General features: G+C 40.1%; 1 protein-coding gene across 1 annotated transcript in view; it reads left to right on the top strand.

Annotated features, from left to right (window-relative positions):
* The window catches only part of GABRG1 (gamma-aminobutyric acid type A receptor subunit gamma1), a 66,783-nt gene that overhangs the window by 35,225 nt on the left and 15,746 nt on the right, over positions 1-15,812 (top strand). Inside the window, exons 4-5 of the mRNA XM_054030283.1 lie at positions 8,924-9,144; positions 11,827-11,909. Of these exons, the coding sequence (XP_053886258.1) occupies positions 8,924-9,144; positions 11,827-11,909 (304 nt within the window). The remainder of the gene's footprint in view (positions 1-8,923; positions 9,145-11,826; positions 11,910-15,812) is intronic.

Here is a 15,812-nt window from a genome sequence, read left to right as displayed (position 1 = left end):
TTTAACTTCCTAGCCTTCCTGTGCAAATAATGCCTTTGATGTTGTGTTCAAGTTGTGAGAATCATCCTACCAAACTTAATGTGAAATCCTAATAGACAGAAATTATCATGCAATAGTTACTTTTACAGTTCATCTTGCCTAACTAACATTTAAAATACACTTTGAGATCCTTAGAAGAAAGTCTGTGTTTATGCCATCACGTATACATACTACTCTAGTCAAGAAGTGATGATTTCTCATTGTGGTTGCATTTGTGCATCACAGATGCTAACAGTAAGTAAATTATTTTTTATTTCTTTTTCTTTGCTTATTACTTTTGGTTGAGTCTTATACATTCTTATTACCATGTTTTGCCTTAGGTGCTGTGGAAAGTGCATCAATGACATTTTACTTCAGACAGTTTGGGGTTTTTTTTGCTTTTTTGTTGGTTTGGCATAAAATAATAATTTATTGATACTTTTTTTTGAAGTATCAATAAATATCTCTGAACATCATAGATCAAATCTCACTTTAATAGAGGTTACCTCAAAATGAATGTTGAAGCATTTTTGAGATTTTACAGCATAATTGAATGTTGTGCAATTTGTTCCCTTAAAATTTGCACCCACATCTTTGTGCCTTCAGCTCAATTATGGATGATTGGGCTTGAGTCTCTCTAGTTATATGATAGTGGGTGTAACTCAAGAAGTCAGAGGTGCAGTTACTCAGGTTTACAGGTCACTGATGTCAACCACAAAAAGGGAAGATGAACCCTAGCCCCTTTCAGCATTCACCCCATGGCTCTTTGTGTATTTACACCTTATGATGCTGTTTGGCTGAGTAGCCTTCTCTTTCATTGCTTTGAGGTTTTTATAGGAATGGCAACAGCAGGCATACTTATGTTTAAATGAAAAGCAATGCATCACTTTCAGCAAGGGAACTCCTGTGTGTTTAAAACAAATAAATAAAACTCAAACTCTCAAGTGCCATAATTGCAGGAAGTACTCTAATAAATATTTCAGGTAGAAAAATAATTAACAGGCATGATATTTATTAGTAGTCTCTAATTTATACAGAAGAGTCAAAATAACTCTTATTATTTATTTATACAACCACTTATCTGTTTTTCACATTCATAATGGCCCAGATTAGTGTGTACACCAGATGTAACAACAAAGAATATGAATTTATCTGCTGTATTATTACAATTTAGGGAGTCAAATGGACTTTTTCTATACACCCCTTGTGAACATGTCATTGCAGTATTATTTCCATTAGCCTGGCATATGCTCACATGACAGTCTATATAGTAAGATCTGTTAATGGGAATTATCTGATTGGTTTAATGTTTCCAACCACTGATGAAACTGTGTTCTGTTCAATAAAGTTCCTACAAGCCCCGGCTGCCTCTCCTCCCCATCAACACAATATAAAAAATGTCAGATTTATAGGTCAAAATGTATTGCGACTCATTGGACTTCCCATATCTGGCCTTAGGGTCCTAAGGAAATAACCAAAAGTGTTTGCTGAAACAAGTAATTTAATTTCAGCTTCAGTCCCAGGCATGGGGATCTGCTGTTGATGAATCCATTGCTAAGCCTGAAGCAGTTCCCATAGTTTTAAAAAAGGGGGCTTTAAAATAACTCACCAAAGAGAGCAGCCACATTTTTAGAACTTTTGTTAGAGTAGCTATAAATGAAAGACTGCTAAATATTTTAATACTGGAGATCTTGCTTGAAAGCCCTTGCTTACATGCAGGTAGAGGGGTGTGTGTGTATGTATGTGTGAGAGAGAGAAAATAAGTGCTCACGGACAGCATGCTGGTGAGATGCTGATAAAAACAGCTAATGCTGATAGTTTTATTCCATGCATTCCTGCCTTTTAGATCATATTTTCACTATTTTGTATTTGACTGCCTTGATCGCCTAACCCTTTTATCCCCACACCAAACTGTGTCTGTGGAATTTAGTAATTCTCTCCTTATTGATAAGAACAGAATGCCAGTATATTTTCTTTAACTTTCCTGAAGAAGAATAAAAAAATTCCCTTTTTCTTGAAATCTCTTCCTGAAAACTCTTTCTTTCAGTTTAAGTTTTCAGCCAGAACCAACCAAAGAGGGCAATGACCTCTAGACAGAACTGAACTGAGATGAATTAAATGGGTTTTCTTCTTCATCTCTGCAGCTCATTTGAAGCAAGCTGCACTGCAGACCTTTGCTGAGTCTTCATCTCAGACTTTGGCTGAAGCAAGTCTTATGCTATTTCTTGGACTTCTGGCTTAGGGAAATATGGTTGTATTTGTGTTTGTCCCATAAAGAATGAGGACATTTTTACTCTTAATTTCCTGTTTCCCATATAAAGTACGCTCCAATTAGCATGTCCCCGCTAGCATGACAGAACCACTTTGCTGCACATTACTCTTTAATACATGCTTTTATTGTGGAATAGAAAATCAGTTATGAGACTACTAGAAAAAAATTAAGAAATGAACAGTTTCCTTTTTTGTTGGATTTTACTTACTCTTTGGAGTCACTGTACTCCTCAGCATGCTGGAATGACACATGGTTTCCATCACAGTGATTGTAGTTAGGCCTCAGAATCGATGTTGTTGTTCCAGATGCAATAGCTGGTTTACAACCTGTGCAATAACTTTTGCAGAATTAGTTACATCCATGTAGAACATCACAGAGCAGGGTCTGTTTCCTTTTCTCAGGCCCTTCCAACAAAAAGTCAAGTATCTAGCTGTACTTGAATGCTGACTATGCATATTTTTTCATTTGCTATTTGAAATTGTGACAGATCTCAGGAGTTGTCTAATTTAAATATCATGTAGTGACTGTTCCTGATTTTCTTAGTGCAGTTACTTTTATTATTGATTTTTTTTCATTGGGACTACTCAGCTGAGTAATTGCTCAACTGTTCACAATCTAGCTGTTTGATGGTCATCCATCACTATTCATTATTTTCTCCACTTTGAATTATGTTACAGTGCTGCAGAATAATATTTGTGCCACAGTTGAAAAGAGATGGAGAAAAATTGAGGTAAGCTTTAAATAATTAGGCAGGCTAGCTCTTTCTTCAAGTCATGGGAGAGCAGAGTTCTAAAGAGTTCAGTGTCTAATCAAATGGCAAATATAAGCTAACGTGTCATGGTCATTGAACCCTAGGTATAATTTGAGGCTAAATGTGAATGAGCACACATTTGCTGAGGCCATAGATTAAATCTGTTTTAGTTTGCATGGCTATTTTATCACTCGTGTCATTTCAAAGAGAAAGCAGTAAACCATTTTTATTTTAAAATTTTTATTTTGTGGCGCTGAAAGGCAAAATGTTTGATGAAAGACTAACGGAAAGTAATAGAATTGTTAAATGTAACTTTCTGTACCAAAATAAGAGAGATAAAATAATCATCTGGAGAGAGATGCTGCAGTAAAGGAGTATATTATAAATCTAAATTACTATTCTGCTGGATAGTATAGAAGTAAACTATTAGTTTCTACACACACTATGACCTTCAATCATCTGGCTGTGGCAAGCACTGCAGACAGGATACTGGACTAGATGGATGTTGAGTCTGATTCAGATCATAGGAACTGCCACACTTATTCAGCAAATTTTAGGAGCCAGACTTCTTCCTCTTGTAGAGAAAGGACAGTTCCTTCAGTAAATAGGGAATGAAATAGGTAGCGGTTTCATCTTCCAGAATTCATGAATCCACTAAGATCAGTGCAGATGTTGACGTCACTGGCAACACAGATATCAGGCCAACACCAGAGGCAGGATCTTTCTCTGGTCTTTCTCTTCCCACCTCTCCTTACCACAGCCTTCAGTGCTGGCTGTTGCACCCAAAAACCTCTTGAAAGTGTCAGTCAGCTGTGTAGAGGGGTTCCGTAGAAAAGTAATGCAGCCGGAGAATGTATTATGGATTCTCAAAAATAGTGGTCTCTCGATGCAGATAAGGAAAGATGAGAATGCTTTGGAGGTGGCAGAGAAAGGGAGTGAGTTGCATGTGGAGGGCCCCCTCTCTTCCATCCCTCTCTCACGGATCCATGAAATTGGGTACAATGTTGCACAGCAGTGAAATACTCAGCAACAGATTATTAATTTTGTTGTATTATATTTTATGCATTAGGTTGTATTTGAACAGTGATAAATGTTGCATGCAAGGTGTCAGCAAAGTTGTGTCATTTTTTAAAAGGGGGAATAGTTAAGTACTGTACAATTTATGACTATGTCTAGAACTTGTATTCAGAGCTAAAATGCAAGATAATATAAGCAGCTGGCTTGGTTCGGCTGTTCCCTTGCTGGAAATCCCATTTTCCTTCAAAATCTTCTAGTAGTTTTTCTTCCTTTTTAACCTTAGTTTGTTGAGGTGATAAATGTTCTGTGGCTGCTTGAAATTTTCCTGCTCTGGTGGGTTTGACTGTAATGTTACTTTGACATATTTCTTTTTTGCAGCTCTACTGTGAAAAGTGAATATTTAAAATGGTACCTTCTTACTCTCCTGATTTGCTCCTTTTGTATATTGAAAATATCATCTGCTGATTCATTCACCTAGTGACTACTTTTTACTCCGGTTAATGCTGCAGAGGCAGCTCTAGAAAAGGGAGCTGGAGTCTGTTCTGTTCTTGTGTCTTCAAAAGAATTACTTACTCAGTTTCAATTAAACTTGTGCAGCCCATTGAAGTCACTTGAGGGGGGTGGGGAAGTTCTCCATTGCACTATGTTTTGTGTGATCATTTATACCAGTGCAGAGTGAGTGCCAAAGGCTGCCTGCCATTCTGACTTGCTAGCATTTTGCATCCACTTTGAACTGCTGTAGCTGACTACACAAAGGACAGGCAAATGGAGAGTCAGGCTCTCTTTTGAAGGCAAAATTTAAAGACAAAGGGGTTGCACAGATATAACCAGTGGCCTAATTTGACCTCTGGAACCACAACTGCTGGTGTTAGTAGCCGTCAAGAAATAAATCAGACTTTTAGATCCAGATGATCCCAGGTCAGTCTACATGATTAGCAGTTACAGCCCCCCCAGTCTCCTCCCTCCCACCTTTTTCCTTATATACTGATCATTTTTGAACAGGAAATCACTCAAAGAGAATAAGCAAAGTCCCCCAATGCCTTATTGGCAGAGTGATTTTTCAGAAAACAGAGACACTTCAAATTGTAATTGTGTTTAAAGTCTTTGCAATTTCTGACAAGATTGTGGATATGACTGAGACTTGTTTCGCTCTGTGTAAGGGGCCAAATAGCTAATCCACCCCAGGAGTAGCCCAGGAAAAGAACAGTGACACAGAGGGTAATAATTCCTTCCCTGATCTCCCGCTCCTTGATTCAGAGAGTCAGTAACTTTTACTGCTATACCACCCCCATGCTAGCTCAGCTGTGCAGGTTGACATATGGGGCAAGGGAGAGGGAAGAGAGTTGGGGCAGTGCATTCTCTACACATGTGGACCCATAGAACTTTTCACAGGTTGGGGGAATGGGTCAGGTCTTATATTCCCTTCTTCCCATTCATGACATAAAAGGGCAAGTCACTATCTTTCCCTGTATCAGTCACTTAACATCTTTAAACTGTTATTAGGGTGACCAGACAGCAAATGTGAAAAATCAGGATGGGGGTGGGGAGTAATAGGAGCCTATATAAGAAAAATACCCCAAAATCGGGACTGTCCCTATAAAATCAGGACATCTGGTCACCGTAACTGTGATAGACATAACTTGTTCCAAGTGTGTTATGTTACAATTATTCAGCTGATATTTTGTTTCCCCCTGGGCTCTTTTCCTACCTCTCTTTTCTGTGTTTTCTTCCATTCATCCCATTAGCCATGGAATCCTCTCTTTGGTTTGCCTGCCTTGGCATCTCTCGCCCCTCAAGGCACTTCTGAAAACATATGTCAAAGTTCAGGGCAACTGCACTTGTATTCCCCTCCATGGTCCCTCAAGAGCACTGACTCTAGGCTCCTTGCTCTTCAGCAGTCACCTCTCTTGGGCAGTGACCAACATTTCACTTCGTCCTCAACAAGGTTTTTTTCCAGGCTGCACAGTTCCCTGACTTTGTTGTGATGTCCACAGCAAGCCAGCATCTACACTTTGCTTTCTCTTCAAAGGCTATGAACAGCATAATTGCCAGCAGTTATAAGTTACCCCAAAGTCTTTTATAAGCAAGCACATTTATTCTTAAGGTGAAGGCACTGTACAGAAAACCTATTAAAAACAATAAAAGAACCTACACACATGCAAATGAACTTACCCGAGATCACACCCAAACTCCAACAAGGGCTCTTGTCAGAGTCATTCCTGCAAGCTCCACAAAGGAGTTTTTCTGTGCTTACAACAGCGTTAGCTCAGAAATCCATTCTTGTATGGGCCATTGTTCAACACAGTCTTTTGAAGTGCATATCACTTCCAACTGTTTACGTACCATCTTCACCCCAGAGAGGTTACATAGAATCCCAATCCACAGTAATACATAACCTTTGCTTATAGTACAATGGACTCCAAAGATACTTACATTTAACTCCGTAAGGTTTTTTTAGAAAATTGCCAGGTCTGCCACAACATACTTAATCAAAAAGACCTTCAAACCCAATTCTCCCATCAATAAAATGTGACATTTTTCTTTTATATATAGTCAGCTAAACAAATAAAACATCCAGCAGTTGAAAAGTAGGGTTAGCAATATGTGCCAAACATCATGATTCAATCATATGTCTTTTCCCTCCACCCTAGGTTGCAAAAGGAACATTTGAAAATTAGGAAATGCCAGAATTAAGATTGCCCATGGAACATTAATTCTATTCCCTTGTGTACATGCATTCTGATACAATTTTTAATTACATGATCACATACTATTTTTCCACATGTCTCCCTGCTTCATTCAATGGACAGGATGGACAGTGCTCAGGGAATGAGACAGTTGCTCCATATTTTTATCATCATCATTCAATTAGTGATCCCTGCCATATTTACTATACCCCAACCAAAACCTGCACCAAACATTGAATCATTCATTTCCTTGTGGTCTTTTCTCTGACACTCATTTATTTTGTCTCTGAATGTTTCACAAACATTAAATTTAATCTTAACAACCTTCTAGGAAACAAGTATTAGTATCCCCATTTTGCAGAGCGGGGAATTAAAACTAAGACAGTGATTTTCCTGAGGCAGTGAATCAGCAGCATCTCTTATTGATCTTATGCTTTATGTTATTAGATACAGGAAGGGCTAGATCTCCAGGTGGTGTCAATTGGCAATGGCTCTATTAACTTCAGTGAAACTATGGCTAGTTTACACCCACTGAAGATCTGGCCCAAGGTTTTTATTTAGCAAGTATAGTTTCCTTCTTCCTTCCTTCCTTCCTTTGTAAAATCCGGCTGATTTTTATGTTGCTGAAAACACATTGAACTGAACATATTTTAGGTATATTCATTTCTTAGAAAACAAAGACATTAATCCCTCTGCAGTCAGTTTTACTTTTATATGACCGACACTGTATCTTGTTTTCTGGACAGACCAACATTTCGAGGCTGTATTTGAGTGACCCAGGTCAAATAATTGAGCAATACACGTAAGTGGAGTCCACTGTAATTGATAATGCCTTCCTTTTTCATGGCATTGAATTCTATGCAAGACAATTTATATTATATAATAGGGCAGACTGACCCTCCAAGTTAAAGCTGTGGCGATTTCCCCCACCCCAGGAAATGATGTGTTGTTCCCCTCCCCTGGCAAAACTAGCACCTCTACAAAAGACCAAAGCCAGCTGCATGAAGACCCTGTGCCCCTACACAGGGTCAGCCCCTCCGGTCACACTCCCTGTGGCTACAGCTGTCTCTGGGACGAGGATAGAGAGCTATGTGGAAAGGTACATCTCTACCCTAGCCTTCCAAGTTGTCTTGTTCCTCAGAGCAGACTCTTGATGCACTGAACGCCTGTGCAAGGTCTCTGTGGGGAAAGAAACACTGTTGCAGACACTTCCATGCATGGATGGTCCCTTCCCTTATGGGATTCAAGGGCCTAATATGACCCTGTTACAGTAACCAAACTCTCTTCAGAGGAGATAGTGTCAAGTTGCTCCTTTGTCTTAAGTGCAGAGCAGCCCTGAAGGATTTCTGAAGAACAAATCTAACAGAGCCGTAAAATTTCTCCCCTCCCACGCTGTACAGTTACTATTGTCATATGAAGATGCAGACTAAATTGTCTAATGAGAATCCTGGTTTCTTTGTTTTTTTATTACCATTCTTCTGTTCTGGACATAAAATATCTACTAAGGAAATTACTTTCCATCAAGATAAGATGTTACTTACAGCCTGAAACAGATATGTGGTTTTCTTTAACAAGGTTTGCTTCCTACTGTGGACTTCTGGTCCTTATGCCGAGAGTGTTCATGATCAAAATTTACATGGCAAATGGTGAAGTTTCCCTTGCTGCGTGTTCATGAATTTTTCAAACTGTGTTTAACTTGACTGGTAGACAAATTCCATAATTTTTGTCATGAGACATTCATGGAAATTTTGAAAAATTACCACATTTTACACATGGGAAAACTTTTCACAAAATGCTCAAGATAATTTAAAAAAAAAACCCAACAACAACCAGGCCTAGAAACTCGGGTCTAACCAAGTTATGCTTGGTGAAAGAGTAGTTCTATCTGCATTGTGAGCCTTTGGGCTGCTCTAACTCGCATCTAGGTACCTATGGTCCCAAGTGGCTGCTCTGGCAACTGATTTAGTCATGTCCCCCATTCCTCAGTTACTCCTTTTATATCAGAGGCTAGAAGTGCTGTGCACTCCTCAAGCTCTGCAAAGGAGTCCATAGCAGAATGAAGGCGCTGACCTTAAGTTTAACTTTTTTAAAAAAATATTTGGCATATAGGCTTTGGTTGTGTGTGTGTGTGTGTGTGTGTAAATATAAAAAACTATATGGTTGTTTCTCTTTTTCTAGGAATACACCATAGATATAATTTTTGCCCAGACTTGGTATGATAGTCGCCTAAAGTTTAACAGCTCAATGAAAGTGCTTATGCTTAATAGCAATATGGTTGGAAAAATTTGGATTCCAGACACTTTCTTCCGGAACTCAAGAAAATCTGATGCTCATTGGATCACCACTCCAAATCGTTTGCTTCGAATCTGGAGTGATGGACGAGTATTATATACTCTGAGGTAAGGGTTTCATTAACTGGATGTAAAGGAGCTCTTCATTAATATTTTCACTCATTGTTATATTCTGCAATCCATTACAATTAAACCTATTAATTTTACAACTTTAAAAACAATTGCAAATGACAGAAATAAATGCATTATCATTAATAAACAAAATATTGTGAATGGGACTTGGAAAGAATTATAGTAAGAAGTAAATTCCAGGTCCCTTTCGCTTCCAAAGTTCAGAGGCTCAGAAACAAATGTGGAGAGGAATTAGTTGTGGCTTAGTCAAGAGGAACATAAAATATATGCTGTTGTAATGTACTGCTCAATAAGAAATTAAATCAGAGCAGGGGGCAGATTTGTTTTATTTAGATACAAGAAGACAGTAAAGATAAATAAGATTAATGTAATGTGACAAGCCAATACCATAATTTGTGTTTAACTCTTGAAGTGTCACCACTCCAGCTGTACACTGGATAGCAGACTTACTGGACTGAATTGAACTCTTAACTGTCCTGTATAGCTATATTTCACAAGATTATGTTTGAATAAAAGAAAGCACTCAGTTAAAATATTAGTCATAAATACTTATATATATGTGGGGTAGGAGTGCCCCTCATGGGAAACAGTTGTTTGCCAGTATAGGATAGTATAGTATGTAATAATCCTTTAGAAGGAAAAATAATCTAACATGATTTAAAGAACAGTGTTAACTTGATTTTTTAAAAATATCTTATTTTGAAGAGTGCAGTTTTCTGATAGAGACTTCTGATATAGCCCTCTTTAAAGAGTATATCCTCTTCGGTAGAATTTCCTGTATAGAGTTTTATGCTCATCTGCTAATGTTCAAAATGTTTGTTAACTTTTTGGAGCACCACCACCAAACCTGCTCATACCCATATCTTCTACTGTCTTCCAGCCAGCTTGCTGCGTGTCCAATTGCAGTTCCAGGTTTGTTGCTGCTGTTTCTGGTTAACATTCTTTTAGAAGGCCTAGGGAAGAGCATTCATGTAAGCTCTCCAAGAGCAGTGGATGAGAGTGATGTAACCAAGCTAGTGTATGAGACAGGAAGTGTAATCGACCTTCAGCATAACCCAGTGCTGTCCAATGCACACATTTGTATCAGGGAAAGAGATGGCCTGAATTTGGCCTAAAGTGGAAGTAAGTGGAGTAAAACAAAGTTCATATGATAGCAAATGAAGGAGCCACAACAGGATCTGACAACACATCAGGCCATTTGTCTACAATTACCCCTAATGGCCTTAGCCACTTCCCTTTTGGCACTTTGTGGAGCAGGACTGGCACTTCACCTTCAACTTCATAGGCAGGTTGATTTTCCTGAGGTTGGTCAGCTGATCTCTTCAAGACACCCATCTGTGATCCGAAACCTAATTTGTTTAGTCTTAAATAAAAGCTGATTTTATTGGTTAATTATCCAAAAAGAGCAAATCACAGAAAAGAAATCATGGGGAATAAATGCATGTACTGTAGTTAGCTACTTAAAGAAACACAAACACGTGACCCAGTGGACACAAAACTTTCAAATTGAAATATAGTATGTTTTCTACAGCATAGTAGAAGTCCTTTCCTTCTTGCATCCTAAAGTCTATCTGTCTGTCTCAACTGGTCAGGTCAGATTTCCAAAAAGGCCCCAGAGAAGTGTGTATATAAAATAGCAACTTACTTCATAGTCCTATTTTGCTTGTCAGGTTCTCCCCCCGGCACCCCTCCAACCACACAGAGATGTGGATATTTAAGCATGGTATTACTCTCAGAAATCAGTTTAGCTGACCCCTACCAAAAAAGAAGGGGAGATTTAATTGCACAAATAGCAGTTAGGTGCCTAATTCCAAGTGGAAGTTAATGGGAGCTGGGGACCTAATTTGTGCCTTTGAAAGTTTTCTGTGTAGATGTAAGGTATAATTTTCAAAAGCCCCTAAATGACTCAACAGCCTAAGTCCTATTTTCTGGAGTGATTTAGGGCATTTATCTTCTTGAAAATGTTACCCATGGGCATCTTCTCTTTAAGAGCCTGATCCTGCTACTCATATTCGTACCACGAGCTTCATTGAAACTACCTACATGAGTAAGATCTGCAGGATTTAATTCCACTATTGCATGTCTAGTCATCAAGCATAATGATTCCAAATTCCACTTTAAGAGAAGCCAATAGAGTAGGTTATTAGGTGGTCTAACATATAGCCATCTATCAATGGCTTTCACATAAAGGACATGTGGTTGAAGACTTTCAGGGGGTGCAGTGAAGGGAGCACAGCTCTGGCACCTCTGCTAATACTGGTGGGGAGCTCTCCCAGTCTTGGGTAAGTGGCACTTTTCTACAATTCCCCCTCCTCTTTGGTTAGTGAGGGGAGAACTGTGCCTCCTATTTTAATCAGCTTGTACTAGTGAAGAGCTGAAAGGATACAAAAATAGAATGGCATACTTGATATACCTTGTGGGTAGCATAACTGGTCATGCAAACTAGCATGACCAGGCAGACGCATGGGTCTTCAAGTAGTATTTGGTGATGGATACCTTTCTTTAGAAATGATACTGAATACTCTTTGTACATGGCCAGTTGCCTATCCCTAATACACATTCATTGGCCAAAACGACTTGCATGTACTCTAATATGTAGCCCAAAGAGTCTAGGTGCTTGAACATAACCTCACTCATAACACTTTTTCTTCTAATTAGGTTGACAATTAATGCTGAATGTTATCTTCAGCTTCATAACTTTCCTATGGATGAGCATTCCTGTCCTCTGGAGTTTTCAAGCTGTAGGTGGTAAAATACTTCAATAATTTTATTTTCTTTTATTTAAATTCAGACACTGTTGATTGATAGGCTGCAAAGCAGCAGGTCAGTGATTGCACATTAAATTATTGCAGAACAGAAACAAATTAGCTGTTTATAGTTTGCTTGGTCTTCTTTTGAATTGAAAGAATGATGTTAAAGTTGCAGTGAAATGAAGTGTAAAAGGTTAAAAATAATCCTACCAATTAGGGGCCTGATGCAAAGCACCCTGGAGTCAACAGCCATCTGCTCATTGACTTCAGGGGGCTTTGGATCAGATATTAGGAGAGGAAGAAATGTATATAAACTGCAAAATTTACGTGCATTTAAGTGATTACATGTAGTATATTTAACAGCATAGAATTTCAGGATCAGGTCACAACAAAGTAACACTTAATCACCACAACTAGGCCCACTGTGTAAAAGGATTAAGGCCTATTTTACAGTGCCCTCCTCCTACCAGACCAGACTTGACTCTTGCTGAGTCACTCACTTCCTGGGTTAATTCTAACTAAACTCTCAAGTAATTCATGGAAGCAGTTCCCAGCAGGGTTAGTTGTTTGATCTAAGCTTTATTAACAAACAAAAGCAAAACGTTGCAGACTCTTCCCTCAAATGTCTGTGTAGGCTGAGGAGTCCCTTCCTTTGCACTGGTAACTCCAGTGACCAAAGTTTCCTTGCTCTTACCTCAGAGCCTCAGACATAAATGACTCCACGTAGTATCCCATCTGCCTGTTTGGAGCAAATCATCTCTGCAGTAGCTCCAGTAACAGTTCTTTGGAAGCACTGTCCCTGGCCTCTCAGCTTTCTGGAGGGTATTGCAGTCCTTGCCTCTATTTCCTGCTGCCCTCTTTTATAAGGGTCAGCCAACTTAAGTTCCAGACCTTTCTCAGATGCAGAGAGTGTGGCTAATCAGCCAGCTGCAGGCCTCTGACCCTAGAGGAATACTATCCCTGATACCTTTACATACCCACCTGTCTTGAGTGGGCCTGTCATGGCACTTACCACAGAGCCTGCTGTATTCTTCGGTTCTTGAAAGCAAGCCTGTATTCCAGTGGTCCTTCCTAGGCCAATGCTCCATTATAAATTGAAAGGGTTGAAAGTCTAAGTACCAATTTGTCACATGGGCATGTGAGTCCTTCATGGTTTGGAGCCATCTTAGTGCCACATGGTCAGTGACTAAGACAAAGGGTGTTCCAAACAGATAGTATGTCAGAGCCTTTAAAGTGTAGTGTATGGCCAGGCTTTCCTTCTCAAAGGACAGAGTACTGGGTTTCCTGGGCTAAGAGTTTTCTACTTATGTAAAGGATAGTGTGCTGTTGTGCATGGAAGTTTTGGGGTAGCACTGCACCTGCAGTGTAATGCAAGGCATCTGTTTGCAGGATGCATTCTCGAGTGAAATCGGGGCTAAGGGACACTGGCTTGTTGCAGAGAATCTGCCTAATTTTCTGAAATGCTTGATCACGCTAAGGGGACCATGTGTCCAGGGGCTGATTTATTTTTAAACCAGGTTGGTAAGAGGTGCAGTTAACAGGGCAAAGTTGAGCACAAATCTTCTATAGTACTCTGTTAGGTCTAGGAAGGCCCAGACCTGCTTTTTGGTTCTTTGTTTGGGGGTGTTTGCTAAGGCCTCAACTTTGTCAAGTAGGCATCATACCTTATTGTTCCCCTACGAGATAGGAAAAAAAATATTTTTTTCCTTTCCCACTTTGCAGTTCTTTGGGTTTGCTGTTAAATGGGCTTCCTGTGGGGCTTGAAGGACAGCTGCTAGGTTCTGGAGCTGAGTGGGCCAGTCCCAACTGTATACCACCTCTCATCTAGGCAGGCCGTGGCATAGTGATGGTGGGGCCATGAAACCTGATCCATCAGCTTATGACAGGTGGATTGGGCCTCATACAACCTAAAGGGCATGGTAAATTGGAATAGGCCCACTGGGGTAGAAAAAGTTGTTGTTTTTCTTGGGAATCGAGAGAAAGAGGAATTTGCCAATAGCCCTTTTATTTGAGCTAATGTTGTTATAAAGCAAGCTTGACCGAGACAATTTAGCAGCTTATTGACTCAGGGCATCGGCTAGGCATCAAATTCAGAAATGGCATTTATCTGATGGAAATCTACACAAAATCGGATGGTCCCATCCAGCTTTAGTACTAGAACTACCAAAGTACACCAGGAGTCCTTGATGAGTCCCAATCTTAACATTTCCTGTATTTTCTGAATGAATGGGTTTTTCATCTTCTGGGATTTGATATGACTTCTGAAAGGGCTTGGCCCCTAACCCTATGTGGATGTAGTGAGGCACCATGGAGGTTTGTCCCAGTAATAGGGAGAACACCTCCTTTTAAGATCTCAGGGGGTTGTTTATTTGCCTTCTCTGCCCATTAGAGAATCCCTTCCCAAGTGATACCTCCTCTATCCCAAATTTGGCTTGCTTAGGAAGCTGAGGCACCAGATCCTCTTCTCCCTCTTCCAGGTGGATGACAAGGCTTTCCTGTACCTTCTAGGATTTTAACAGGTTTACATGAATAATCTGCCTTGTTTTTGCTGGTCTGGGCTGTAAATTTCATAATCTGCTGGTCCCACTTGATAGAGTACTTCATATGGGTCCTGTCTTTTGGCCAAGAGCCTGTTTTCCAAAGAGTTTGGCAAAGAGTAAGAGCACTTAGTATCCCAGTTGGAATTCCTTTGCTCTAGCCCCTTTATTATATTGCTGCATCTGGATCTGTTGGGGCTAAAAGGTTAATTCGGGCAAAGAGGCACACGAGTTCTTATCTTTCCCTCATTTGACTGACATATTGGAGGACATTGGTAGGTTGAGCTTCCCAAGACTCCCTAACTAAGTCTAACATTCCTTGAGGCTGTCTCCCTTAAAGAATCTCAAAAGGAAAGAAGCCCATGGAGGCTTGTGGTACTTCTTGCAAACAACAAATAGGGGAGCAGCTGGTGCCAGTGTTTGGCCTCTGTTCCCACAGGCTTGTTTAACATATTCTTGAGAACCTTATTGAACCCCTCCACCAGACCATCGGCCTGAGGAAGATAAACTACTGGAGTGGTCACACTTTCAGCAGTGCTCAAACTTGTCCCTTGATCAATGACTACTTCCAATGGAAGTCCAGCTTAGAAAAACAGTTGGAGTAACTCTCGCTCGGGGTGGAGGCAAAGGTGTTTCATAAGGGAATTGCCTCTGGACATTGGGTGATATAGTCCACAAGAACCAAAATGAACTTGTGACATCAATCACTCTTTTATAGAGGGCCTATTATATCAATCCCTAGCTGCTCACAGTAGGTTGTGATGAGGATAGGGGAATGAGAGTGGCCTGGCCCTGACCCTTTGGGGGTCCTTTTGGTAATCAGGGCATGTCATGCAGAAATCGGCTATCTCTCTACATATCTTCAGTCAAAAGAACTGAGCCAACAATCTTCCTTGGGTTTTCACCTTACCCAGATGTCCAACCATGGGGAGAGTATGGACTAGCCATAGGAACTCCTGCTTGGCAGATTTGTGGACTAGGAGTGGATCTCTGGGTTCTTTAGTTTATGGGTGTCTCTCTCCTCAGTTCAGAATCTCATCCCATAATTCAAAGCAGGGAAACTGGTGAGGTGTGTGTTCAAAAGTAACCATCCTGTTGGCAGCAGTAACTTGACTGAAAGCCTCTTGTAGTGTTTGGTCATAATGCTGAGCTGCCACAACATCAAAGGTGTCATTCAAGACACTGTAGTCTAAGATGGGAATGGGATCTGCAGTGTCCATGGATAAGTGATAACATACAGACTGTTGGGATGTTCCCTTCACAGAGTTTGCCCTTTGGGAAGGTCCTTCTCCAGGCTGCATGGAGTCAACTCCAGGATAGGCTTAGGCTTGTGCTTGATCCCGAGACTTCCTTGAAT

This window comes from Malaclemys terrapin, chromosome 5 (assembly GCF_027887155.1).
Source record: "Malaclemys terrapin pileata isolate rMalTer1 chromosome 5, rMalTer1.hap1, whole genome shotgun sequence".
Classification (NCBI taxonomy): Eukaryota; Metazoa; Chordata; order Testudines; family Emydidae; genus Malaclemys; species Malaclemys terrapin.
The sequence above is the reverse complement of the archived record's forward strand: the minus strand, read 5'-3'. Positions and strand labels throughout refer to the sequence as shown.